Source organism: Aspergillus costaricaensis (assembly GCF_003184835.1).
Source record: "Aspergillus costaricaensis CBS 115574 unplaced genomic scaffold BO79scaffold_12, whole genome shotgun sequence".
NCBI classification, from domain to species: Eukaryota; Fungi; Ascomycota; class Eurotiomycetes; order Eurotiales; family Aspergillaceae; genus Aspergillus; species Aspergillus costaricensis.
Window position 1 is genome coordinate 430,900 of NW_020291812.1, and position 23,707 is coordinate 454,606.

At 51.6% G+C, this 23,707-nt stretch overlaps 9 protein-coding genes and 2 non-coding genes across 11 annotated transcripts; 4 read left to right on the forward strand and 7 right to left on the reverse strand.

Annotated features, from left to right (window-relative positions):
* Nucleotides 1-2,260: 2,260 nt before the first annotated feature.
* pldA (putative phospholipase PldA) lies at nucleotides 2,261-5,477 on the reverse strand. Its single transcript, XM_025685411.1, has 8 exons — nucleotides 5,223-5,477; nucleotides 4,775-5,166; nucleotides 4,566-4,718; nucleotides 3,896-4,517; nucleotides 3,587-3,847; nucleotides 3,080-3,540; nucleotides 2,482-3,027; nucleotides 2,261-2,403 (listed from the first exon to the last, which is right to left on the reverse strand). The coding sequence occupies exons 1-8, from the start codon at nucleotides 5,269-5,271 to the stop codon at nucleotides 2,389-2,391; spliced, it is 2,499 nt and encodes an 832-aa protein (XP_025540712.1). The 5' UTR covers nucleotides 5,272-5,477; the 3' UTR covers nucleotides 2,261-2,388.
* Nucleotides 5,478-5,831: 354 nt separating this feature from the next.
* Nucleotides 5,832-7,795, forward strand: BO79DRAFT_237051 (DUF890 domain protein; the record flags this gene model as incomplete). The annotated part of the gene is made up of 11 exons (XM_025684655.1): nucleotides 5,832-5,899; nucleotides 6,006-6,096; nucleotides 6,162-6,209; nucleotides 6,265-6,340; nucleotides 6,395-6,405; nucleotides 6,468-6,566; nucleotides 6,619-6,692; nucleotides 6,739-6,871; nucleotides 6,921-7,011; nucleotides 7,060-7,323; nucleotides 7,382-7,795. The coding sequence occupies exons 2-11, from the start codon at nucleotides 6,017-6,019 to the stop codon at nucleotides 7,793-7,795; spliced, it is 1,290 nt and encodes a 429-aa protein (XP_025540713.1). The 5' UTR covers nucleotides 5,832-5,899; nucleotides 6,006-6,016.
* Nucleotides 7,796-7,900: 105 nt separating this feature from the next.
* BO79DRAFT_244770 (tetratricopeptide repeat domain protein) lies at nucleotides 7,901-11,117 on the reverse strand. The gene has a single exon (XM_025685412.1). It carries the CDS (start codon nucleotides 10,886-10,888, stop codon nucleotides 7,997-7,999), a length of 2,892 nt encoding a protein of 963 aa, XP_025540714.1. The 5' UTR covers nucleotides 10,889-11,117; the 3' UTR covers nucleotides 7,901-7,996.
* A 493-nt stretch (nucleotides 11,118-11,610) lies between these two features.
* On the reverse strand, nucleotides 11,611-14,731 carry BO79DRAFT_9016 (putative APSES transcription factor (MbpA)). Its single transcript, XM_025689813.1, has 4 exons — nucleotides 14,707-14,731; nucleotides 14,204-14,571; nucleotides 12,438-14,133; nucleotides 11,611-12,390 (listed from the first exon to the last, which is right to left on the reverse strand). The coding sequence occupies exons 2-4, from the start codon at nucleotides 14,504-14,506 to the stop codon at nucleotides 11,705-11,707; spliced, it is 2,685 nt and encodes an 894-aa protein (XP_025540715.1). The 5' UTR covers nucleotides 14,507-14,571; nucleotides 14,707-14,731; the 3' UTR covers nucleotides 11,611-11,704.
* A 459-nt stretch (nucleotides 14,732-15,190) lies between these two features.
* Nucleotides 15,191-16,207, forward strand: BO79DRAFT_263566 (uncharacterized protein; the record flags this gene model as incomplete). The annotated part of the gene is made up of 1 exon (XM_025686694.1): nucleotides 15,191-16,207. The coding sequence occupies one exon, from the start codon at nucleotides 15,191-15,193 to the stop codon at nucleotides 16,205-16,207; it is 1,017 nt and encodes a 338-aa protein (XP_025540716.1).
* BO79DRAFT_208592 (uncharacterized protein) lies at nucleotides 16,204-17,297 on the reverse strand. Its single transcript, XM_025682427.1, has one exon. The coding sequence runs from the start codon at nucleotides 16,975-16,977 to the stop codon at nucleotides 16,306-16,308; it is 672 nt and encodes a 223-aa protein (XP_025540717.1). The 5' UTR covers nucleotides 16,978-17,297; the 3' UTR covers nucleotides 16,204-16,305.
* Nucleotides 17,298-17,732: 435 nt separating this feature from the next.
* On the reverse strand, nucleotides 17,733-20,635 carry rscE (putative RSC complex subunit (RSC8)). Its single transcript, XM_025680952.1, has 3 exons — nucleotides 20,338-20,635; nucleotides 19,707-20,269; nucleotides 17,733-19,651 (listed from the first exon to the last, which is right to left on the reverse strand). The coding sequence occupies exons 1-3, from the start codon at nucleotides 20,432-20,434 to the stop codon at nucleotides 18,194-18,196; spliced, it is 2,118 nt and encodes a 705-aa protein (XP_025540718.1). The 5' UTR covers nucleotides 20,435-20,635; the 3' UTR covers nucleotides 17,733-18,193.
* Nucleotides 20,636-20,988: 353 nt separating this feature from the next.
* On the reverse strand, nucleotides 20,989-21,700 carry BO79DRAFT_237055 (glutathione S-transferase family protein; the record flags this gene model as incomplete). Its single annotated transcript, XM_025684656.1, has 1 exon — nucleotides 20,989-21,700. The coding sequence occupies exon 1, from the start codon at nucleotides 21,652-21,654 to the stop codon at nucleotides 20,989-20,991; it is 666 nt and encodes a 221-aa protein (XP_025540719.1). The 5' UTR covers nucleotides 21,655-21,700.
* Nucleotides 21,701-22,778: 1,078 nt separating this feature from the next.
* On the reverse strand, nucleotides 22,779-23,373 carry BO79DRAFT_216718 (uncharacterized protein; the record flags this gene model as incomplete). Its single annotated transcript, XM_025683332.1, has 3 exons — nucleotides 22,779-22,970; nucleotides 23,078-23,137; nucleotides 23,323-23,373. The coding sequence occupies 3 exons, from the start codon at nucleotides 23,371-23,373 to the stop codon at nucleotides 22,779-22,781; spliced, it is 303 nt and encodes a 100-aa protein (XP_025540720.1).
* Nucleotides 22,850-22,922, forward strand: BO79DRAFT_t108. Its single transcript has one exon. It is a non-coding gene; the product is annotated as a tRNA-Cys (tRNA).
* Nucleotides 23,374-23,428: 55 nt separating the features above from the next.
* Nucleotides 23,429-23,500, forward strand: BO79DRAFT_t109. Its single transcript has one exon. It is a non-coding gene; the product is annotated as a tRNA-Cys (tRNA).
* Nucleotides 23,501-23,707: the final 207 nt, after the last annotated feature.

Here is a 23,707-nt window from a genome sequence, read left to right on the forward strand (position 1 = left end):
TTCCCATTTCGTTTGCTTCTCCATTCGGTTCGGTTTCTCCTGCAACTCGTTAAAAAAATTTTTCCTCCATCTCTGCGGCATACTGCGCATTGTCCCCTCGGTTTGTTGGCGTTCCAGATCGGAGTAGGGTCGACGGAAGAGCGCCTCTGCTTTGTGGCCTGGCCCAATCGGATATCTTCCTATTCGGGCCAGATCTCAATCGATCAACATCAAGCTGTGGCTACCTGATTGTGATTTGATACCACTCGATGTCTCGCGACCAAAGGAGATGCGTCTGAGCCTGTAACTGCAAACGCGGTGCAAGCAGTGTTTCCCCCCATTCTCCACCACTAATATCGTTCTCTCCACTCGTTTTCCGCCCCCTTTCGTGCTTTTGCCATCGATTCTTATGTTGCTTTCCCGACGAAAAGTCCCAAAAGTCCTTCTGATGCTGAGCCACGGCCGGAAATTCATATGTCCACGATCTACTTTCGCCACAAAAAGCAGCATGGCTCTGGTGTTCAGGGTTCCGAAACAAACGGTCTGTTGGTGATTCAATTCCAATGCCGGCGCCTCCTTTCAGAGAGCCTTGCATTCCTTGTCTTATTACACTCGGCCCTTTCTTTTTCTATTTGTTTACTGAAATATCTTTTTCTGTGCGATAGAGATGACTTATAGATCCTTATCAGGAATACAATGCGGCAACGCAAATTTAATGGCATTTGAAACTCCCTTCACAATTCCGTAGACACATTCCCTTTCCTTGGCAAGTTCCAAATACGCTAGAAATGACATGACACACGAAGATCCCCAGACATAAAATAACTAACATACTTTACGATAAACAAACTATCTATTTGACCCAAATTAAATTTTATCCCCGTCAATAATTTCCCCACTAATAATAATGACAATTCCTTAATGACAAGCAAAAGTGGGCCGCCGCGCCCCGGCCTCCTTCCGACCCGCAAAAATAGGGAAAAGATGAGCCACACCCACCAAACACCAAACAGGAAATTTACACTCTAAGTCCAACCAACTCAACAACTAGACTACCCCAGTCAGCTTTACTTACCAAATCGGGTGAGTTGCATGATGTATCGGAAGTCAATTCGAAAAAGAAAATAACAGAATAAAAGAGAAAAAAAATAAATAAATATCACTTGAGGATATAGTTGATTAGTTTGTTAGTAGTTTGACTAGTACTAGTTATTAAATAAATACTACCTAACCTACGGATAGTAGTTACTCTACAGTTACTTAGATGAGTTTAGTTAGTAAGTAGAAGTCGTGGCGTATAAAAGGTCGTCTACTTTTTCTCTTTTAGGATTTTGTTTTATTTTCAATCATTATTTTACTACCGAATCATCTACATACATACATACATACTCTAAGTAGTACTAGATACTCATTACCAGGAAACATAACCGGGGCTATCTATCTATCTATCTGTCTGTCTGTCATGCATGCGCAACGTATGTATGTATGAAATAAATATGTATCATGTAAATGTACTAAGTATGGAAGGGAAAATAAGTGATGCTTGCTTGCTTGCCTGCTTATTTGCTTACCAGGTAACTACTGTAAGCCCTGCAACTAAAGTATGTGAGATGTCAAATCCCGAATACCAAAGTGGGTAATAGGACGTGAGAAGGAGAGGGAGGAGGGGGGGAGGGTGTGGTTCCGGATAAAACATCCCTTGCAATTAGAGTTCAGGAAAATCCCTAGATAACTTGTAGGTAGGTAGGTAGGTATGGGATAATTTATTAATTTTTACTTGATTCACGGGGGAAGTTACTTGGGATGGGCATGCTTGGGATGTATGTATGTATGTATGTATGTATGTATGTATGAACTGTACTTGGTTGCTGGTCTTAGGTATGTGTGTGTGTGTGTGTGTGTGTGTATCTCTTTCACTTCTTCGGTCTTTCGGTCTCTCTCTCTCCCTTCTCCTTCACCCATTACTACCACTACTACCCCTTGCGTGGAAGGTTCATGTACTCCGCATCGCAGGTAAACTTTCATTGCTTACTTTGCTTACTATTCCCGGAGGGGTGGGTTGAGTTGGGCACTATGGATCATTAGAATTTAAGTAGGATGGATTTAGGATTATGGAATGGATGGATGGACCATGGGCTTGGGATGGGGATGAGACGGGATGGAATGGCAGGAGGATCTGGCTGATCCGTGGTGTGGGCACGGGCCCTTTCGGGGTGGAGGTTAGTCTAGTCTCTACGTAGGTAATCTTCTAGACGGTTCGTTTTTCTCCTTTTCTTTGCTCCTCGAGGTTTAGTCTGTGGCGTCGGTGGCGGGTATGATAATGGTATGTACTATTAGGCACTAGGTATGTAAAGCAAGTACAACCTGTTGATTAACCATCGGTACTCCGTGCTGGGGGCAAAATTCTTCTCAGGTGTAGATACTCTGTAGATGAGATTTGTGATACGTTAGCTCATGTTTCACACATAAATCGGTAAGTAGGTGGTAGGTAGGTAGTATCACCTCTGTGATCTGATTCACCGCCAATCCAGGTTCGGCCATGTTGGCATCCTTCAAGAACTCCAGTGGCATCCAGACCAGATGGCCCTTGATTTTATCCAGCTTCTCGCGGATTTCATTGACCGGCTGGAAGGGATCAAACAAGTGACCTTGCTTGATGCCGCGAGGACAGATTCGGTCGTAGTCGTCGAATGTGCGGACGTTGTCGTCGGGGTCGGCGCGGAATAGCATGCGGTACATGTCGGTGTTAACGGTGGCACGGCCGGTCCACATCTCCCAGAGCTCGTCGCTCATAGGATCAGTGACGAAGTCGTCTTCAGGTCCCTCGAGGATGTGGTTCATGCACATGTAGGGGGGCTTTGCATTCGGGTCTTCAGAAGCGTCATAGTTCTGAGCGGGCAGCAGGCCAAGGTGCTCCCGCCAGAGCTGGCGACGGAGGGTGGCAGCAACACGGGCGGCCTTGTACGGTTTACCATCCATGGTGCTGCCGATGAAGTCTTGGTCTTCAACAACAATAGCAAGCTCGCTATCATGGTAACCAAGTTGGGACTGCTATCGGTCAGTATCGCGTATATGAAGGTTCAGGACGGGCGATATATACTCTGTCGTTGATGTTGGCACTTCCACAAATGACAACACGGTCATCGACAATGCACACCTTTCCATGCACGTAGAGCTCTTCCTGGATGAAATTCTCCTTCTCGTCCTCGGGATTGCCCTCCCACGGCTCGTCGGACATCTTGCCGCCATTGAGCATGGTGGTGTGGGCGACGGAGTCGCTACCCTTGAGGCCCTCCAGCTCCTTGTGACGCTCATGCTGCTCCTCGTACTTGCGCAGCCGTGCGAGACGAACCTCCTTCTCCTGTTGTGCGTTGTCATACCCCACTTCATGCTTGTCGCCCTCTTTGCCGATAGCCGGGTGGACACTGTCACTCATGATAGACTCGGCAATGCCACGCTGAACATCGTTGTAAGTCACGCCCGCCTCGGACTCCAATTTGACAAGAGCAGGGGTCTTGTTGATGCGATCGTATGCGCGCAAGTTGAACAGGAAAACGTGTTCTAGCTACGTCAGCTTGCGTCTGGTACGGACGGAAGTTCACCTTACCTCTGGGATTCACGCCTTGGGCGGAAATCTGGCCGAAGATGGAGTGTTCACCGCGCAAGATCGACTTGTACTGGTAGTCCATGATGGCGCGGGTGCCTGTCGCTTCATTCTGGCGGAGGTCTCCCGCAAATCCAGGGATGGCGGGAATCACGATGATCACTCTGAACTTTCTTCCCTCCTTGGCAGCTCTGACAACGGCCTCGACGATGGATTGACCAATGGTGTTGAGAATGGGCGCCTGTTTGTCTCCCGTGGCAGTGACTTGATGGGGTTAGCTGTTGGTGCAGTGCTCAGGGAGAACAATCTTACTGAAGAATTGATTCTCAATGTAGACATAGTGCTGAGCCTGACTGATGATCTCCTTGTAAGCGTTTTGGATGCTATGTTCCGTCAAAATTCCACTGCTCCAGTCGGCGCTACTGCGCACGATCTGCGCCCGTGCAAAGCCTTGCTGGCCGAGCGGCTTCGTGTCGAGAGGCGTAAGAGGGTGCTGCAGGTACTCGCCGCACGGGAACTTCGGACGCTGAACGGCAACCAGATCTTCGTCGTCCCCAGTACGACCCTCCAGCATCAGCCAGTCCACACTGTCATCCCGTTTGTACTTGTCCCGCTTGATAAAATTCCACCGCAGGACGAAGTGCTCTGCGATGTCATACACACAGTCACCCATCACACCCATGGCGACGTCGTGCCAAGGCATTCGACCATACTCAGCCTTGCTAAGCTCGTTGGCCTGCCAGTCGCCCACGCTCTGGAAATCCATGATGCGGTTGTTGTTGAATTCCTGTCCGGGGAAGACCTCGTTCCGCAAGTTCGAGGGGTGGACGTCGGCGAGGGGATGCTGATGAGCGTCCCATCTTCCGAAACACAAATCAATACCTCCAATGAACGCCAACGCGTAGTCGATGACAATGAATTTCTCGTGATGCGCCTGATGAAGTTAGCACGCGCTGCCGGCTGCTTTTGGACTTAAACTCACCCAGTACAAGGTCATGTCAGCTGCATTCTCGAAGATGTTATGATCCGGATGGCGCAGGACTTTGATGTTTCCGTAACCAGGGCTTCCTTCGGGACAGAGATTGCGAAGCGCGTGCTTGGTATGAGCGGAATTGCAAGTCAATGCTTGGTTGACCTAAATCAAATCCTTTTAGCAACCCCATTCGCGAGGCGAAAGACGTCCTGACTAACCTCCTTGTACACAATCACGTAAATTTTGACACCCGCCTCGGCGCGACGCTTGAGAATCTGATCCAACCGCCACTCTTGGGCCATGAACGGGGGTCTCCGGAGGAACAATTCAGGAGACAACCACCAATCGGCAATGTAGATGGTCTCTTTGGCCTCCTCTAGAGCCATTGAGACGGCCCACAAGTAGTCCAGAGCATCGACATACCACTTGACCTTGTTACCCTCACGGATGGGCGCGAACGACTTGAAGCGGTGGGATTCGGAGATCGCGGTTCGTTTCGCATCGGTAGCCTTCTCGTGCGCTTCATCATGGCGATGATTGGGGTTGACAATGTTGAAGAACTTGCCGACTTTGTGCTTGAGGTGGAAAGCCTTCTCCTCGATGTGGGTTTCTGTCGGGAGGGAGGGCGGTTAGTGGGATTCAAAGCAGTGGAGACAAGAATGACACCTTTGAACTGCTCCTCCAGGTTCTCGATCTTATGCTTAAACTTGTCCATGATGGCGGGCGTAACCAGATCGACAGCCTCAGGGAGAGAATGAGGGACTGGGGGGAGAAGAGGAGGGGAGGCAGAACAATTGTTGGAGCAGTCGCCCTGTAGGGACGGAAAATGAGGGGGAGGGAAGAAAGCCGGGCTCCACCACACGAGGCCGATGGAGCTAGAAACTTATCGGTTGCGATGCTGCCTGGAACCGCTGAATGAATTAATGTTTCAGATCGGCGGATCGGCGGGGTTCAGATCCAGAGGTCAGAGCAGCCGCCATGCAAGAAAAACCAGTTTCCACTTTCCAGAGATGCATTGGTAAGGAGGAAGAGTACATAGTAGTAGTTTAGATCGAGCAGTAGATTTGGCAGATGAAATCCAACGCGAGCATGACATCACTGCCTGAGTGCCTGAGTGCCTGAGTGAATTTCCCCCTCTTCTTTCCAGCCTTATCGCCTCAGGCACAAGACGTCGTCACTCATTACGGAATACCAGCCATTTCCATTCAGCCTTCCGTGATCTTGTCTCTTCCCTGTTTTCAGCCAACGCCGTCTCGGAGACTCCGTCTGGGCATTCTTCTCGAAAGCAAGCGATAGGTCGCCCAGCGATAGCGTGCTTCTACCGTATCGGGGGAGGATTTCCGGTACGCTCCACCCGCTGCCATTGGTTGTGTCCAGCACCACACAGTCCACTGTGCACGATGCCCGTCTTTGACCAGTGGCACAAGGCACTAACTTTCTCACCTCTAGTAGCACACACAATGAGGGCCTCACGCAATATCTACAAGGATGAGGTCGACTTCACGGCCCTTGCCTTGCAGTCTCCCGAGTTTGCAAAGTAGTCAGTTCCATCCGGTGCAACCTGTGTGTTCCTTTTTCATCTCCAACTCACTAAAACTTCTCCAGCTTGAAATCCAATGGGCAACTGGACTTTAGCGACCCGGACGCTGTTCGGTGGGTCGGAGACTAACCTGAATGGTAGCTGTAATTGCCACTGACACGTACTCAGTCAATTGACCAAGAGTCTGCTACAACGCGACTTTGAGCTGAAAGTCGAGATTCCGGAGAATCGATTGTGTCCACCGGTACGTCTGCCAGCTGCCGATGTCCGTTCCTGCAGCTAACAAGGACACGTGCAGGTCCCGAATAGGTAAATGAATGGCCTGTCTATGGACTAGTTGCATGGTGTCATGCATCTAACCTCAAGTATAGACTCAATTACATTCTGTGGCTGCAAGACCTGCTTGACACCACTGGCGATGAATACCGTGATAACTATGACCCTGACCGAGAAGTTATTGGACTTGATATGTAAATCACCACTCCACCTTCGGAGAACTCGGTCGCTAACCCACTAGTGTAGTGGGACAGGATGTTGCAGCATCTACCCCCTGCTAGGTTGTTCCATGCGACCTCATTGGCGCTTCGTCGCAACAGGTATGTTCACACACTATACTGTTTGCGCACTCACTCACATACGCAGACATCGACAATGACAATATCCGAACATCGCGAGATACAGTCTCTGCGAACAAACTCGATTCTCGCATTGAGATCATCCAGACTGACCCGAAGGATCAGCTGATTCCATTAGACTCGAAGCTCAATGTCGACAGGTAACTACAACCCCCACTCCTACTATCCTATACAACTAACACAATACAGACTCGACTTCACCATGTGCAACCCCCCATTCTACGCTTCGCGCGACGAATTAATAGCTTCCGCAGAAGCCAAAGAGCGACCTCCCTTCACAGTAATACCAACCCTCTCCAACCTCCATCCTCCTCACTAACCCCAACAGGCCTGCACCGGCGCCGAAGTAGAAATGGTCACCACAGGCGGCGAAATCGCCTTCATCACGCGCATGATCGAGGAAAGCCTGCACCTCCGCGAGCGAGTAATCTGGTACACCACCATGCTCGGCAAGCTAAGCAGCGTATCCGTCCTCATCGAGACGCTTCTCGAACACAAGAACAACAACTACGCCGTGACCGAGTTCGTCCAAGGGAACAAGACCCGAAGATGGGCCATCGCCTGGTCATGGACCGATCTCCGTCCGACAGTCGTACGATCTATCCCTCTATATCCTATTCTCTCAAACAATACACCTAACAACCATTTAGTCCATAGCACGAGGCACCACCGCCATCCCCAAACACCTCCTCCCCTTCCCCTCAGAATACATCTTCACGACACAATCAGAGTCCATCGACGAAATCAGCAGCAAAATAGACACCGAACTCTCCGCCCTGCATATCCAATGGCTCTGGCGCAAGAACCTCGCCACAGGAGTGGGGTTCGCCATGCAGAACGTCTGGTCTCGGCAGGCACGTCGAAAGATGCAAAACCCGGATGCGATGGCTGAGATGGGGGAGATTGATGAGACGAAGGCGGCGCTGGGGTTCAAGGTGCAGGTGAAGAAGGATGCGATTGATGAGAAGGGGGTGAGGGTTGTTGTGCGATGGCTGAAGGGAAGGGATACGGTCTTGTTTGAGAGTTTCTGTGGGATGTTGAAGAGGAAGGTTGAGAGTACTTAGTTGTCTACGAATATAGATGCGTAATTGTACCCTGAGATTCTATGACAGGTTAGACTCAACCGAATGAAACAAACAAATTAACTCTCATAAATGATCTATGTATATGCTGCTTCTGCTCTCGCAACCCCACTCAAGAAGAACAGTAGAATACTTTTTCTTTCAATAACATGCGTCGTACAACAAACCAACCATCACCATCTACTAATTACTCCCTACCTCACTCTGCAACTCCTTCAACCTAGCCCACCCCTCACTATCCTCCCAAAACTCCTTCCCCTTACCCAGAATACCTCTAACCGCACTCCTAGCCTTGAACCTCCAGTCCTTCGCGACCATCTCCTCCGTACCCTCCTTATCCATCGGACCAAACCGCGCATACCCATCGCGCACCAACCTCTCCGTCGCCCGCACAATCTCCATCCACCTCTTCTCATCAGCCATCTGGAACGCGCCCTGAGATGCCGAAGCAACCGTCGCGCGCCACGCCTTCTCATGCGCCTCGAAGGCCATGCTCGGGCGTTCGCGGAACACCTCGACTCTCGCGACGAGGAGCCACAGCGGGGCGGAGTGGGTGATCAATGGCACAATGCTGGTATCGACGAGCGAGAGGATCTGGCCGGCGATGGTACCGCTGCGGACGACCTTTGCAGTGGAGTCGTCGCCATCGATGGAGATGAGGAGGTCGGAGTAGTTGTATGCGGTGACGAGGTGGTCGACGAGCAGTCCTATGATGGGGAGGTCGATGCACTTCTCGCCGTTCTTGGAGCCGTGGAGCTCGATGACGCGGCGTTGGGCGGTGATGACTTCGCGGAAGGGAGTGAAGGGCGGGGGAATGGAGGCTGCCACTGTGAGGACGTTGTCCCAGATGCGGACGTCGCTGTGTTTGAGTTGGGCGGCGCGTTGGAGAGCCGCTAGGGCTTCGCGTTTGCGTTTGTAGGGGTCTTCGGGAGCGGGCTGGCTGGGGGTTTCTTCGTCTTCTTCGTCGTCGGCCTTGGTGGGGGCCTCGGTGATGGGGATGGGGAAGGGTTCGGTTGTTTCTGCGGGTTTGGGAGAGCGCAGGATCGCGGCAGCCAGGTTACTCCAGGCTTCGGCGTCGGTGTCTTCGAGTTGGACGGTGCGGGTGAAGGAGTCGATGGCGTCGTCCCATTTCTGGAGCTCTAGTTGCACGCAGCCGAGGGCGAACCAGGCGCCGTGGTTGAGACGGTTAATGTGGAGACTCTTGAGGTAGGCGTCTTCGGCTTTGTCGAGGGCTGGGGGCTTCAGGCTGAGGTAATGGCGGGCCAGGGAGCGCTGGGCGCGAGCGTATCTGTTGTTGGAGACTGCCCAGGCGCGCTCATACATGGCTGGGTCGGTGTCGATGTCACCCAGGATGCAGAGGAGGCGGGGGGCATCGGCGGGGAGAGGGGAGAGTTCGGGTCCGTCGAACTTCTCGTTCTCGTCGTCGGGGTCCGTGCCGGTGGGTTGGTAGAGCTGTCTGCGGACGAGGTACTTGGCCTTGTCCTCCCGTTCAGTGGCGGCGTAGCAGAGAGCGGCCTCGGCCCACATCTGTAGACGCTCGTAGATGTCCAGAGCAGTGCGCAGACCTCCAAGGTTGACCCAGCGGGTGGCGAGCTCGGCCTCCAGGCTCCAGCGGGTGGAGAAGCTCAGGATCCAGATGTACTCCAGACGCTCGGCGGCGGAGGCGGATTCCGATTTCTCGGGTCGAGGAAGGAAAGTAGTGGGCTCGTCGACGGACGTGCCTGCTTGTTCATCGGAGGTGGCGGTGTCGGCGATGACCTGGTCGACGAGAGCTTGCATCTGCAGGACGGATCTCTCGACAGTTCTGGCTTTGTAGCCCTCGACTCGGCTGCGTACCAGCAGGGCCTGAGTGTAGATCTGCCAGTTCGAGCTGCCACCCTCGAGCACACGGGTCGCGTACGGCTGCGTTTCCTCTCGGGTGAGACCGTTCTCCGGTGCGGTGTTTGTGATGGCGGATGCGAAAGCGAGGAGGATAGCGGAGTCGACGGGGTCGAGCTTGGGCTGGTCGCCGGGATCGAGAGATGCCAGGGCAGGAGGGAGGTTAGACTCCTCCTGGACAGTCACTTGTGTATCGTCGGATTTCTGACGATCGGGCTTGGTAAAGGAGATAGACTCAAGAAGAGTGTCATCATTGAGATCCAGCTTCTTGGGGACAGAGGGCTTGTCGTCCGATTCCGCGGCGGCATCGGCGCTCTTGGCCAGGATAACCAGCTGACTGATATCACGGTCCTGGAACTTGGTTCTCTTTCCGAGCTTACCAGTCAGAGCGAACTCGAACTTCCGTTCCGCGGCAGCCTGTTCGAGATCCTTTCTGGCCTTCGCATCGAAGCTGTGGTGGGTATGGATGGTAGCTCTTTCGAGAAGGAACCGACCCTTCTCCTGTGCAGTACACTTGTCGCTCAGAACGAGCTTTTCGAGCTCCTCCAAATCGGCATAGATGGAATCTTGCAGCGCGCCAGTGACTTCCGACAGCATCTTCTGGTGAAGGAAGTTGACACGAACCCTCACTGTCCTAGCCACCAACGGACCGTTTGTCACCAGGGCATCAGCATCCACCAGCAGAGCCTTTGCCACGGCGAACAGTTCCACATTAGGAGTGAGCTTGTAAGCGGCCTCACCGTCCACCGAGAGGTCCCGGATGACATGATCACGGACGGCGCGAAGGGCTGCCGCATCCGGCCGCAGACCAGCAGGAACGATAACATCAGCAGGGCTGAACTCCAACGGAGGACCAGTAACATTCGACTGCAAGAAGCCGAACAGAGCGGCCAGACCGATATGGAGCAATTGAGAGCGCTGTTGCTCAGAGGTCAAGCCATCCACTGGTGTCTGGGCGAGAGCCTTTGCCTTTTCCGTCAAGAAAGTAGTGTAGGGAATTTCTTTGCGAGAGACACGGCCGAGGTCCTCCGAATCTGCTGCATCATGTCCGAAGACTGCCTTTGCGGAGGGCAGCTGCAGGATGGGCACTATATCCGCATCTGCAAGGCGGATGGGGTCATATTGTTCCCGAAGCGCGGATGACTCGTCGAACAGGGTGTTCAGAGACGCGGGGTAAGTGACAGTAGCGTCGGCCATAATGATTGTCACGGGGTATCGTTGAATGCGTAAAGTGAAGAGCGAAAATAGCTGTGTGCTGCTGGTAATCAATGCGATCTTCCGACTAGGCTTCTATGCGACTGAATTAATAAGACGGCAAGAAACCCTCAAGTCGGGGTTTTGGATGAATTGTCAGGAACGATAGTCTCAGTATAACATGTCCTGTGCGTCCCTGTATGAGGATACTACCCCGCGAACCTGATGCCAGAGGAGAAACGTCCAAAGGAGCAACTGGGGAAGATAAAAGAAGGACTAAACCCGAGACCGCGAGAACCCCGCCATCCCGCTTGGTGCCTTTTTTTGCACTTTTTTCTGCCGGTTTATCGATAAGCCATCGCCAGGCGGTGACGCCGTATACTAGGACGTGGCAGTATGCTATAACTGCAAGCAGCACTCTTCCCACCGCCATGGTTGCTATGGCCACGCACTTCTATACTCGCAAACGCACTATATGATCAATGGTCAATCTAGGCAGTAAGACCAGGAGATGATGATTGTATTCAATTGTACAGCTATTCATCTGTCGGGTATATCGCCATCCGACTAGCCGTCAAAATCCATTATATGTGCCCTGGGGGTATCTGCAAATACAGACGTCAACGCGTTAAACATCCAAGCAAACATGCTCAAACACCGCAGCCCTGCCGTATAAACAATGCTCCTTGATTTACAAGAGCCAACCGGTAGCAACAATAAACAAGAATCGCTGTATCGCTCCCAAAAGCCTCCACGAATCAGGGGATTCGGACCAGGCATATGTACCATAACATTCCCTCATATCACGCCTAACTAAATTCACCAGTCCTGGCCACGATCTTTCATCAAGATCTCGATAGCCTCATCTTCCGGGACAGGGTTTTCATTCAATTCCTTGACACATTGTGTCAGCCCCTCAGCAGCTTCATCCACCTGTTCGGCAGTCCATCCCGTACAGGCCATGACCATGCGCCGGTAGTTCTGGCCCAAAACCACGTTTTTAGACTTCAGGCGCTCGACCTCATTCAATATATCCTCATTGAACTTTTGATAACCCTCAACCTTTTGTTGTAGGGTTTCGGGTGTGGGGAGAGAGCGAAGGAAGGCCATCTGCTGCTCGGAGAATCCAGAGGCAGGGTCGAATGTTTCGGGGAAGATGGCCTCGAACTCGGCAATGTCCAGCCCGTGTTCTTTGTCGGCGTCCCCAATCGCGCACTTCTTCGACAAATCTAATGAATCGCCCTGGATCCCCTTCAGAATCACCAGCAGGTCATCAGAGGACTTTTCCAGGTTTTTAAACCGTCTGCTAAGCTCTATACGGTCGGACGATTTGGATTTGAGCTCATCGAGCTGTTTTTGTTCGATCTGTCGTGCTTTGGCCGACTCTCGAATCTTCGAGTGCCAGTGGTCGAACTTTTCTTGCTTCTTAGCCAGGTTGGAGGCCAAATCTCTGTCAAGACCACTCAATGTCTCTTGGATAATTGATGTGATTTGAGACACAGTCGCTATTAAAGTCAGTTTTGATACGCAACTTTCATCCAGGAGCACTTACAATCCAATATTTCTTTCTTCATCTTCTCCAGCTGGTCCATGAAGGAGTCACCCCCGTTCCCAGCTTGCTGCGACTGAGCGTTACCGTCAACCATGTCCACACCAACACCGTAATCTGCTGGTCGAAGACCTGTGTGATTCGGTATATGAGGATCAGCCCCGACTTCTAATAGTTGGGGAACAAGCACAGAACGTGCACGCCCAGCCAAGTTGAGGGCTGTATCTCCTTGGTCATCTCGGAGATTTACTATTTCAGAGATGAAACGCCCGAGCGTCATCACTTCACCAGCCTGTGATAATCCTTGCCCATTTTCCGTGGCACCATTCGGCGTTTGCCGGCTCAATGATGTACCGCCATGGCGGACTATGAATTCCAACAATGCTTCTAGGTAGTGTTTAGCAGAAACATGACCTCCACCACCGGTAGCAGCCATAACAGCGATGTGGTGAAGGATCGTTCTCCCGCTGTAATCGACCATGTCAATAGTTGGAGCCAGCACCTGCAGTAGACGCGGGAAACTCCTATAATCCAGGTTGTTCCTCGTTCCTACGGACTTTTGCAGTGCCGTTTCACCTGCACCGTTCAAACGGAAGATGCTAACTCCTTTCTCGACAAGTGCATAGACAAGAGGCATCCGAGCGAGCATCGCCGCCCAGTGTAGCGCATTGTTCCGATATTCGTCCAACGGAATTTCCAGATCCTCCCCAGTCAATTGCATCAAAGCTGGATGGCTGGAGAAATCGCGGGTCTTTTTGTCGAGGAACAATGTCATGATGAGCTTCATCTTTTGAAACCTCTCCGGGGTGGTGGCGGGCGGCAAAGGCTCAAACCCGCGCTTACTACCATCCACTATCGATGTTGAGACATCCATATCTTGGTAAAAGGAGTCATTCGGCTCAGTTGGTGTTGGTTCAGCCATGGAAGCCGCCGAGTGCTCGTAGGGCATCCCAAACGACGGCGCCTGGTGAGATGCAGACCGAACGCGCTTCCGCGGAGGTTCATTTGCCTCCTCATGGTCGAAGCTGGCACCGTCGTGCATAGCATAGCGGCCGTTGCTCTGGAAAGTGTTCCCGAAACCACCATCAGACGTCACACTATACATGCTTTGTTGACTGTTCAGAGGTATGTGGGTATCTTGGCTGCTCATCTGGTGCGAAGGCTTTCGTATAACACTTGATCGCCTTTGATCAATTCCGCGAGCGGCAGGCGAGTCAAAGCGAGCCTTGCTCATGGCATTTACCGCCGTCGCAGCCGTGCGAGAGATGTTCTGGAAGAATGTGCCTTGTTGAGGTTGGCTCATGCCGCGGTTATCCATCCCACTGTACAGGCGTTTCCGTTGCGCAGCCATTGCTTGCTCCTTTGTCGGGGTGTCGAGTGAGTCCTGCGCGGTACCATTTGTGCCGCCCATATCGTATTCAAGAAGGGGTCGCAGCAATTCTTCGACGTGGTATTCACGGCAGAGCTCCACGCCCCTCTGGTAGTTGACCCAGGTTCCTTGGTATTTACCATACCCTCCTTGAACCTTCTCATGCTCGCCAGCTGCAATCTCTTTCTCTAGCGTCTTTGTCCTCCGCGCCTTGACCACACCGGCAACCTTGAGAATCTGCGTAGCATTGAGCCACGAGTCGGAGCGACGTTTCATCACAGCGACTCCGTTCACTTCCATTTCGTAGACGGAGACGTTAGAGTACACGGCCTGTCGGACACATCAAAGCGAGTCAGTAACGTTTGAGGGATCGAAGATGCGCAGATGACGATAGACTGACCCTGTAAATCTGAGGCTTGAACTCTTCATGGTACATTATTGTCCCATATCCATTCATGTCCTCAAAACCTGCGAAACTTGACCGAGGGCCGTGCGGAAGGCCATTCGAGTAACCAAAGGACATCGACTGTTGCGACCCTTTCGGGGGAGGCGTAGCTCGAGGGGTGGAGGAGACCGACTGGGAGGCGTTGAAGGAGCCCATTTGCGATTGCGAAAATACCATGCCATTGGCGGAGCTCATGCTGCTCTGGGAGTAGGACATGGGTAAGCCTGGGCGAGCTGGGTGGTTGTTATTGGAAGCCATTGAAGGAACGGTGAATTAGCAGTGTTAGGGTGCCCGACCCAGACACCGACTCAAGGCTGGCTGCTCTGTCGAAGGAAAAAGTAAAAAAAGGTTAATAAATACGGATTGCAGGTACCACAAGCCAATAGCAGGGCCAGTTCAACAAGTGAACAGCATCATGACAGAATGAGAGAATCACGAAAGCATGTGGGGAACTGCACCTATCCTGGGATCTACTGCTCCAGTCTGACTTGACCGGCCAGGCAATTCGGAACGTCGCGCGAAAAGAGAGAGGCGCGTGGCTAGCGCACCGACCGCGAAGGGATGAGACAAGTCAATGAGATTGATTCTGGCGAGGCAGTCAGGCCCTGAACGGCCCGGAGTAATTTTACAAGTAGTGCAAAAGCCACTCTATCTGCAGCTCTTTCAGGAAATCCTGTACAACATAGCCTTGCATGAAGAAAATGGGTAAAAGGAACGAGATGAATGAGTTGATTGAAGTCGCGGGGGCGTTCGTTATTCGCTCCGGTCGCGTTCGCGGCTAACCCGATTTCGCGTATCGCTGCCTCGAAAACATCTATTGCCTGTTTGGGTGTTTAGTCTTCACCGCCTACTGCTTCTGTTAGATAGCCTCGCGGTGCTGCGGAATCAACTCCGGGCTTGGAGAGGAATTGATTAGAAGATAAAGGCATAACATCAGACACCATGTCTGCCATCCAGATCCCTCCCGAAACATGGCGGCACCTTCTCCGCTCCTTACTCCGCGAGTGCTCCTACCTTCCTGACCCTGTCGCCAGAGTTACATTTCATGCCCAGATCCTCCAACGATTCCGACGGTATACCCAGAAGAAAGAGACCGATCAACATCGACTTCTATTACTCCGGAAGTCAGCAACACATCAACTGTCCTTACTCAGACGAGCCAATGAGGGATATACAAAGCCGCTGGAAAAGGTCTTGCAGCAGGCTTATGGCCGCAGAGGGCGACGGAGACAAGAGCTCATACAAGCATTGGTCACACCAGCGGACGCAGTGGACGCATTGAGTGCCGCGGATGCGCAGACAGTGGCACAGGAAGCACCAGAGATGTTCGAGGATGGATGGCGGCCCCCTTCGGTCATGGTTGATCTCTTGAAAGCTCAGAATCGTAACTCGATGATCACGACGCTGAATGCCGGGTACTATACCAAGCAAGTCGAACCAGTGGTTCCCGCGGAGAATATCTGGGGGAAGCCGCTTGCTCCGTCTCGTCGCAGGAACATTCGGAGGAAATGGTACAATCAGACGCTACATAATTTGTTTCCACCACTGCCTGACTCGGAGCTCAAGGTGTTGAAGGGTCTTATGTCGGGGACTATACCATGGGCGCCACCCAAACGACGAAAGGCAGTTGGGACTTCTCCCACCCCTGAGTCTCCTCTAGATGCTGGCTTTCTGACAGAGGGACCGCAGAAGGGGGATACGTTCGAGAATTATGTAGACGGACGGCCCCATAACATCACCCGACGGTTCATGCAGAGGCTCTGGAAACGCATATCCTGTCTAGTTCCTCGCGTGAACTGGGATACTAGAAGCGGAAAGCCCGCATTCACCTGGGACGTACTCTACTCAGGACCTAAGTTGGCTCTGAAGTTAGACGAAACTACGGCGTCGGAGCTCTTCGCAGGCATCGATGCCAATGGCAGGGTAATCAAAGAACAACCAAAAGAAGCGTCAGGGTGAATATTAACCGCTCAACATAAGTATGTGACAAAGGACACAACACACAATTCTCGAACAATTCCAAACAAGATGGACCGCAAACGAGCCGTCAGTCACAGTCACGAAAAGTGCACCTTCCCATATATGTCAACCCAGGGTCTCACATTGGGACCACACCACATCCTCCCGTTAGCTACATTCTCAAGCTCGAAGCCATTCGGCCAGAGCTTCTCCATCTCAAGTCTAAAGGCGTCCTTCGGCTTTCCGTTTTTGATCCTCAACTTCTCAAAATACACATACGAGGCATAAAATACCGCCCCTGAGCTCCCAGCGGTAGGGCCCTTCTTCTTGAGAAACTCCCCGAACGAATTCGCATTCAGCCTCTTCGTACCCTGCGGGTACGCCGCCTTCGCAGCCTCTCTCATGAAGCCCGCCTGCGTCACTCCGGTCTTACGCAAATGCGCCCGGATTTTCCTCCTCACCACATCGCACGTCTCAAAGACCTGCACACTCCCATCCTCATCTCCATCCAAGTGAACACCCGAAAGATCAACCGCAGCCGGACTCGCTGGCTGATTCTTCTTCGCCCTCTTCGGGGCACTTCCTGCCGCAGTTGCCGCAGGCTGAGTCTCAGCCAACGGCACGACAGGTCCTCCGCTCCGGCTGTCAAAAAACTTCAAGGCGTTCTTATACGTAGCCGACCGGGCGCCCTTGACGCCCTCCTGGCTCAAAAACTCGGAAAATGACCGCGGAGACACGTCAATTGCGCGCTGGAACTCGTTGGCGTTCATCTGTCCTGAAGCGATGAAATCGCGTATCTCCTGCCGAATCTCGTCGCAGCTTTTCTGCGTATTTCCAGACGGTGATGCTGTTCCTGCCGCTGGCTGATTCTCTTTATCAGGGCCAGTAGCGATCGCAGGATCCATCATATCGGTGGAGGTTCTCTTCTGGGCAGGCATATCGCTAGATAATTGTTCGACACGCTTGTAATAAGCCAATGTATATAACGCCTAGGTAATATATATAAGAGGCACAAGAAACCCAAAATGAAGGACGAGTACTAAGTAGTCAAAATAGTAAACAGAAACACGCGCCGACGCGTCCACTGCAGTTCAGTGAGCAAACGGACGGATCAAGCCCATGAATCCCTGTTCAATAGTAAGCGCTGTACTCCGTAGAAACATCTTATACTCCGACGGGCAGTGGCATGAGTGGAGCGATATGCTCGTTCATGATTGGTCCGTCAATGGAGATGATCAACAGTCGGTGTTGAGGTATCACATCTTCTGTGTCAGGAGATAGTGGTATTTATTGAATTGACACCTCTGTTATGAAGTTGAAGTGACGTTGATGTCTTGTTCAGTACTATGTGCAGGCTACTTGGCATGATGTACCTCTTGATTTCTGTGGTGGGTAGGTAGGGGCAACAAGTGGCAAGCTATGATCAAAATCTCAAGCATATAGGTAGGGCAAAATAAATTGTGACGAATTTAAGCATAGCATCGAGCAAGTCAATATGGAAGACTACTAACCACCCTCAAGCCTAGTAACTTGCAACCGAACCCGAAAACTACTAATAAGCAGGATAAAGAACCATTCAACAATAGAACATCGATTTGCAAGGCACACGCATACAATATTTAGCTCTGAACTCCCAAAACAATTGCGCCTTTTCCTACCTAGCGGATTGTAAATCGAATGTAAAAAGAAAAATCAGACCAGATCATAGTGTAAGCCATCCCATCAATCCATCACACATCACTTTACTACCATCTTGTCTGTCACTGTCAGATACATCCTGACGGCTCATTCATCCCATCTTCTCCTTCACTCCTCCTGTCCAGCCCTATGATATTGTACAATACAATGGATATTATTGAAAAAGCAACCCCGGTCGGCTCCTTCGTCCGGTCGTTAGAAATGAAAGGAAAGGGTTATTGAATTTCTCTCCAACTGTTGGAAAAAAGCATGTCATCATTGGCGAAACATTCCCTTTTCATAGGTACATTACAGGTCCAACGTCTTGTAGTCAGCGCCTGTTTCTGCACTCAACGGCTGCACGCCTCTAACGTCACCTCCTGCCGGTTGGAAGTTATAGCGGTTGCCGATCCCGGTCGTAGCAGCATCGGCGAGCATGTTGTTGGTCTCCTCGCCAGGGCCCCGAAGACTGACGGCCTGCAGAGTGTCCTGGACCTCCTTGACACGCTTCTTGAAGGCCATACGGTCGAGGAAGAGCTGCTGGCGAGCGAGCTCAAGTTCCCGGCGTTCGGCTTCGATGATCTCCTCCATCTCGTTAAACTGCTGCAGCTTGATCTCGAACTTCTGGAGGGTGACGTTGACGGCCGATGAGACCAGGCGGGTCATTTCACGTTCTTCGTGAGAAGCCAGAGCACCAGCACGAGCGGCGGAAGCCGCAAGGGCCACGGTGGGAAGAGAAGCCTTGCCCTTGTCGGAGCCAGAGACCTCGACAGCTTGCTCGGTTGCTTCCTCGCGAGCAGAGTCCACTTCCATGGAATCCTCGGCCTTGACTGTGGCACTGCCTTCCTTCTCCTTGCCCTTGTCTTGGGCTCCAGAGCCCTTCTCGAGCTGCTTTCTCAATTCCTTGCGGATCTCCTCCACGGAGCGGCCGGCAGCAGCTGCGGCCACGGCAGGCTCGGCCATCTGTGCAAGGAACGCAACCACGGACAGGACAGGGTTCTCGGTCTGGCTGATAGGCTCCCGCCCATTGCCTGCACGAACCTCGGGCATATCATCCAGATACTTGTCTTCGATCTCCAGCTGCAAGAACTTCATCACGCACTCCTCCTTTGTCCTGGATCCAACGTGAGTGGCAATCTGTTCCCAGTTGTCGTCGAAGTTTTCCAATCCCTCCAGCAACAGCACAAGCTCCGAATCCGACCACGGAGCATCCCGGTCGGGGGCAATCGAGTATGGGCTGTCTTCGAGCTTGACGAAGTCGGAAGCACTGTGGCTGGACGGCATCCGGCCCTGAAGGAAACAGTTGGGGCACAGGTCGTACTTGGTGTCAGGTGCAGCTGGGTTGGCGGTTGCTGGTGTCGCCTTTGCGTAGTGGAATCTGAGGCGAGTACAATCGATGCCACAGGAGAAGCAGTTGAACTTCTTTCTCGGTTCCTTGGAAGCGCTCTCCATCGCCTTGGTCGAATCGCCCGTCGTACCGTTCGTTGAGCCTTCGCCATTGGTCTGCTTGTCTTTGTCCTCCGTAGCAGGGGTGATCTCCTTGCCCTTGTCATCATACACATTGCGACGGATCTCGAGGTTCAGGTCGGCCTTGGCAGCTGGGGTAGCTGATGCTGCACGATCCGTGGCCGGCAAAGGCTTTCCGGGCTTGACGAAGTGGTTGGGTCCGGGCTGGAATGGCTGGAGGCCTCTGGGGGTATCGGCGACCACTCGGAAATGGCCAGTGAAAGGAGGGCCGATGTTGGACGGACGTGTTTGGGGATCCACCTGAGTCAAGGCATCAGCAACTCGGGACTGAGGTTGGCACCGGGCGGATACTTACCTGGTAGTTGATGAGACCCCATTGCTCCAGGAAGGAGTGCACGCGCATGATCGCACAAACGTCTCCGGCAAGGTTGCGGCGGCACGCAGTGACTGTGAGGTACTCGATAGGGTTCAAACGGTAGGTGTTGATCATGAAATCACGGTAATCTTTGTAAACGGCAGGGGTCTTGCTACGGTTTCTGCCGTTGAAGAACTCCGCCAGAGCCTTCTTCTCGATCGGGTGAATGAGGTGCATGTCGAACCAGGTGGAGTAGCTGGGGAGGATGATGGCGTGGGTTTGCGAAACGAGATGTGAGCGCGCGGAGGCTTCAATGGATGCCTTGGCCTGCGCCGGCTGTTCATCTGTAGCACCTTCAGCGCCGGACTGTGCGGCAACATCAGCGAGGTCCTCGCCTCCATCGGTCTCCTTCTTAGTCTCCGTCTCGGTGCCGCCCATCTCCTCATCCTCGGGTTCGCCATCGGCATTCTGGCGCGTGGGTGAAGCGGGGGCATCTAGCGGGTTATCAGTATCGGGGCCAGTCTCGGTCTTTTTCTCAGGAGATCCCTGATGCGATTGCGATCCTGGGTGTCATGATTGCGAATGTTGGCAAGTTCCAATCCCCTTAGGGGCGGAAAGAGGGAGAACGCACCGGAAGTGGTAATCACATCACCTGGGGCATCCTGTGCCACGTTAATAGCCTGAGCATCCTCAGTGGCGCCACCAGACATAACCTGGTTGTCTTCCATCTTGTTGGCACGATAGTCGACGACGGGAAGCTGAGGTCGCGGGTGGCAGAGAGCAAGGGACTTGGCTCTGCTCAGAAGAAAGGTAGGCGGGGCGCGGACGCGGCCCTCTGTGTGGTAGAGACGTGAAGGGAAAGGGTATTAGGGATATGCAAGATAGAATGGGGGTGGATGACTCCACCAGACAGCGACGAGAGATTGATGGATGAGTGGCTTGGAGGCAGAGCGACTGTCGCGACACGGACCGACGCTCCAAAAACTCGCGCCAAGACCATAAGATGCGCTAGCCGTATCTGGACTAGTCGTTACCGGGCTCTTCCCCATCACGGATGGAGCTTCTTCTCTCCACATTATCGATCTATTCCCTACCAACCCTACTCTGTTCTGACATCGCAATCTATATTCTATTGCTTTGGTTGCAGAATACTCAATGTATGAGAAGCATCAATGACTGTTCTCGAAATTTAATATACTACATACATATTCCCCATATTCGAACCTTTTCAAGTTTCCGATAGACATCCTATATTGAATGACACACCAAACCCAAATCCAACTCAGTGCGTTTCATTCGCGATTGCTTCCTTCTGTAGACTGGCCGTCTTAGAGATGGCCGGTCTTGCCTTGATTTTTTCCAGCCAGGCGTAAAGGTTCGGGTATTCCTTCTCCAGATCAACATCATTATCCGTAGCGGCTCCAAAGTAATTGTACCACTGCACGAACGAGATGTCCGCGTAGCTATACCGTCCACCGACCAGATATTCCCTGTCTTTTAGGACGTTGTCCAGCACCCATGACACCCGAAGAACCTCTTTCTTGTATCTCTCCTGAGCACTAGGAACCACTTCAGGGTGGTGTCGTCGGAACCAAACAGCCTGACCGAAGTACGGGCCCTGCCCACTCATCTGGAAGTGTAGCCATTGTTTCGTTTCGAAGAACTCGGGGGTACCAGCCGGGAAACTGATTTTGTTGTCTTTGTCGTATGTTTCGGTCAGATATTCAATGATGGCGCCGGACTCCCATAGTGTGATTCCCGTGTTAGGATCCTCAATAGCGGGGACGCGGCCGTTGGGGTTGACGAGGGTAAAAGGTTCTTTTTTGACGTCTCCAGAAGCTACGTATCTCGTTTTGTAGGGGAGTTCGAGTTCTTCGAGTACCATGGCCACTTTCCAGGGGTTGGGGCCTTGGGTGTGGCCCCAGAGGGTGATGGGTTTGAGAGACATGCTGAATGGTGTTGGTACTTGTGGTGGTTATTGTATAGAAAGGGGTCTGTGGTTTTTGATGTGTGAGCCTTTGATTGGAGTGGGTTTCTATTATTGATCCTGTTTGTCCTTTTATACGAGATTCATCTACTCATTCGATACATTTCTACAACTGTTGTCTCCATCATAGACGATGTTGCTTAGAAACCATGTACTTCGGCCTCTGATCGTCAGCTTATGTCGGTGTTTCGGCTCTTCGTATTCCTTGCTGACAAACCAAGTGATAGCCAACAATGCAACGCAATATCGCACCCAGAAAATTATATTGGGCCAGGGGCTGCGAAATGTCAGAAGTATATGTTTCTGTGACGTATGCCTATATTGTTGACTGTTGATTTGTAAGACGGACAGGCAACTCCGTACATCAACTCCACCGGGTCAGGGACTTTCAAACCCCGGCAGATCTCATCCCCCTGGATCTGGTATTTCGGTTACTATTTTTGTTTCGCTTGCAATTGGTGGTTGTGTTCTTCAAGTAGTCATGTCTGCTTACGTCTCTGGTTGCATGGTCGAACTGGTGTTTGTATCTGACGTAGTATACACCACGCCTTGTAAGCTCGTGGTTAAGGTTACTCATGAAAAGATTTAAGCTATCGGGAATACGATTAATTTCACTCCTTCCATGAGTCCTCCGATCCTCAGAGTACCTGTTTCTGTCCTATACCAGGCGGAATAAGCTGACGGCCCCGCCTTGGCATATGGGTTTCATGTGTATCTTATCGCGTGATAGTGGTGACATTTGAGGTACTTCTGGTAGCTATATGCTTTTCATAATATTGTTGGCAGGAGTTATTGGCTTCAATTTCTGCACGAACATGGCTATGAGTGACATTGATGCTAGTACTTAGTAGTAAATGTCAACTTGCCGAGACTACCATGAGCGGCCAAATATATATACCAGGTCTACACGTTAGTTATTCATCACGATGGCGGGATGAAAGTGAAGAGTACAAGCAGGTCACCTCGCAGTGAGATAGATTTAGAAACCGCCTCAATATAAAACATATAAAAGCCTATATTATATGCAAGCCCAACATATACAACCAAATGCGCCATGTAGACCTGGAGACATACACAATCCTAGCTCAGTAGACTATCAGCGGAAGGATATGGCACCGCTTGTAGAGCACAAGTTTTGCCACCTTGCCAAGCAAACGGGTCAATAGCTCAGTGGTACGAGCGAGAGATTGCAGATCTTTAGGTCGCGTGTTCGATCCACGCTTGGCCCTTGCTTTTTGATTTTTGAACTTCATATACAGGTTGTCCTTCATATGAACCTATGGCCTGAAATTTATTTTTTATTTATTTTTATTTTTTATTTTTTTTAATTGCTACATCGTACACAGCAGATCCTCGAGCGGTAGCCCAATCTGCTGACACGTACCTTCATCCATTGAAAGATGCGCCGAGAGACGTATATACCCATGGGTTGAATTCCACAGCCCTTTCAAAGTAGTATACCATTCCGTGCATAACCTCACTCATAATCGGGAGAGATAAAAAATTCAAGGACTTATGAGAGTCTGTCGCATGTAGCTTTAGTGAATTGGATGCTAAGTCAATCTGCAGACGTGGAAATGTCAAAGTAAGTAGTACCTGGTGGGTAACCCAGTGAAAGCCAAAACACACATGGACCCCAGGAACCAGCAGGAACACAAGAAAAGCGAGGTTCTGAGCCATTCGAGCAATCAAAGCAATATAATACAAGAAGACCATCGATCTTTCAACAAGAAAGGGGCCGGTAGCTCAGGGGTAGAGCGTGGGACTGCAGATCTTAAGGTCACGCGTTCAAATCGCGTTCGGCCCTTTCCTTTTTTTCGTTTTTGTTTATATTTCAGATCTTAGATATTGCATGGATCTTCTTCTGAGAGAGAGAGAGAATGCCTCTTTTTCTTTTTATATCGCGGAGGTCCATTGAGTGGACTGGCTGTATCCCTTTTCATAACAGACTGAGACTCATCACTACTCAGCCGTGCCGCTCATACGATGCAAGTCGGATATATTAGAATGTACC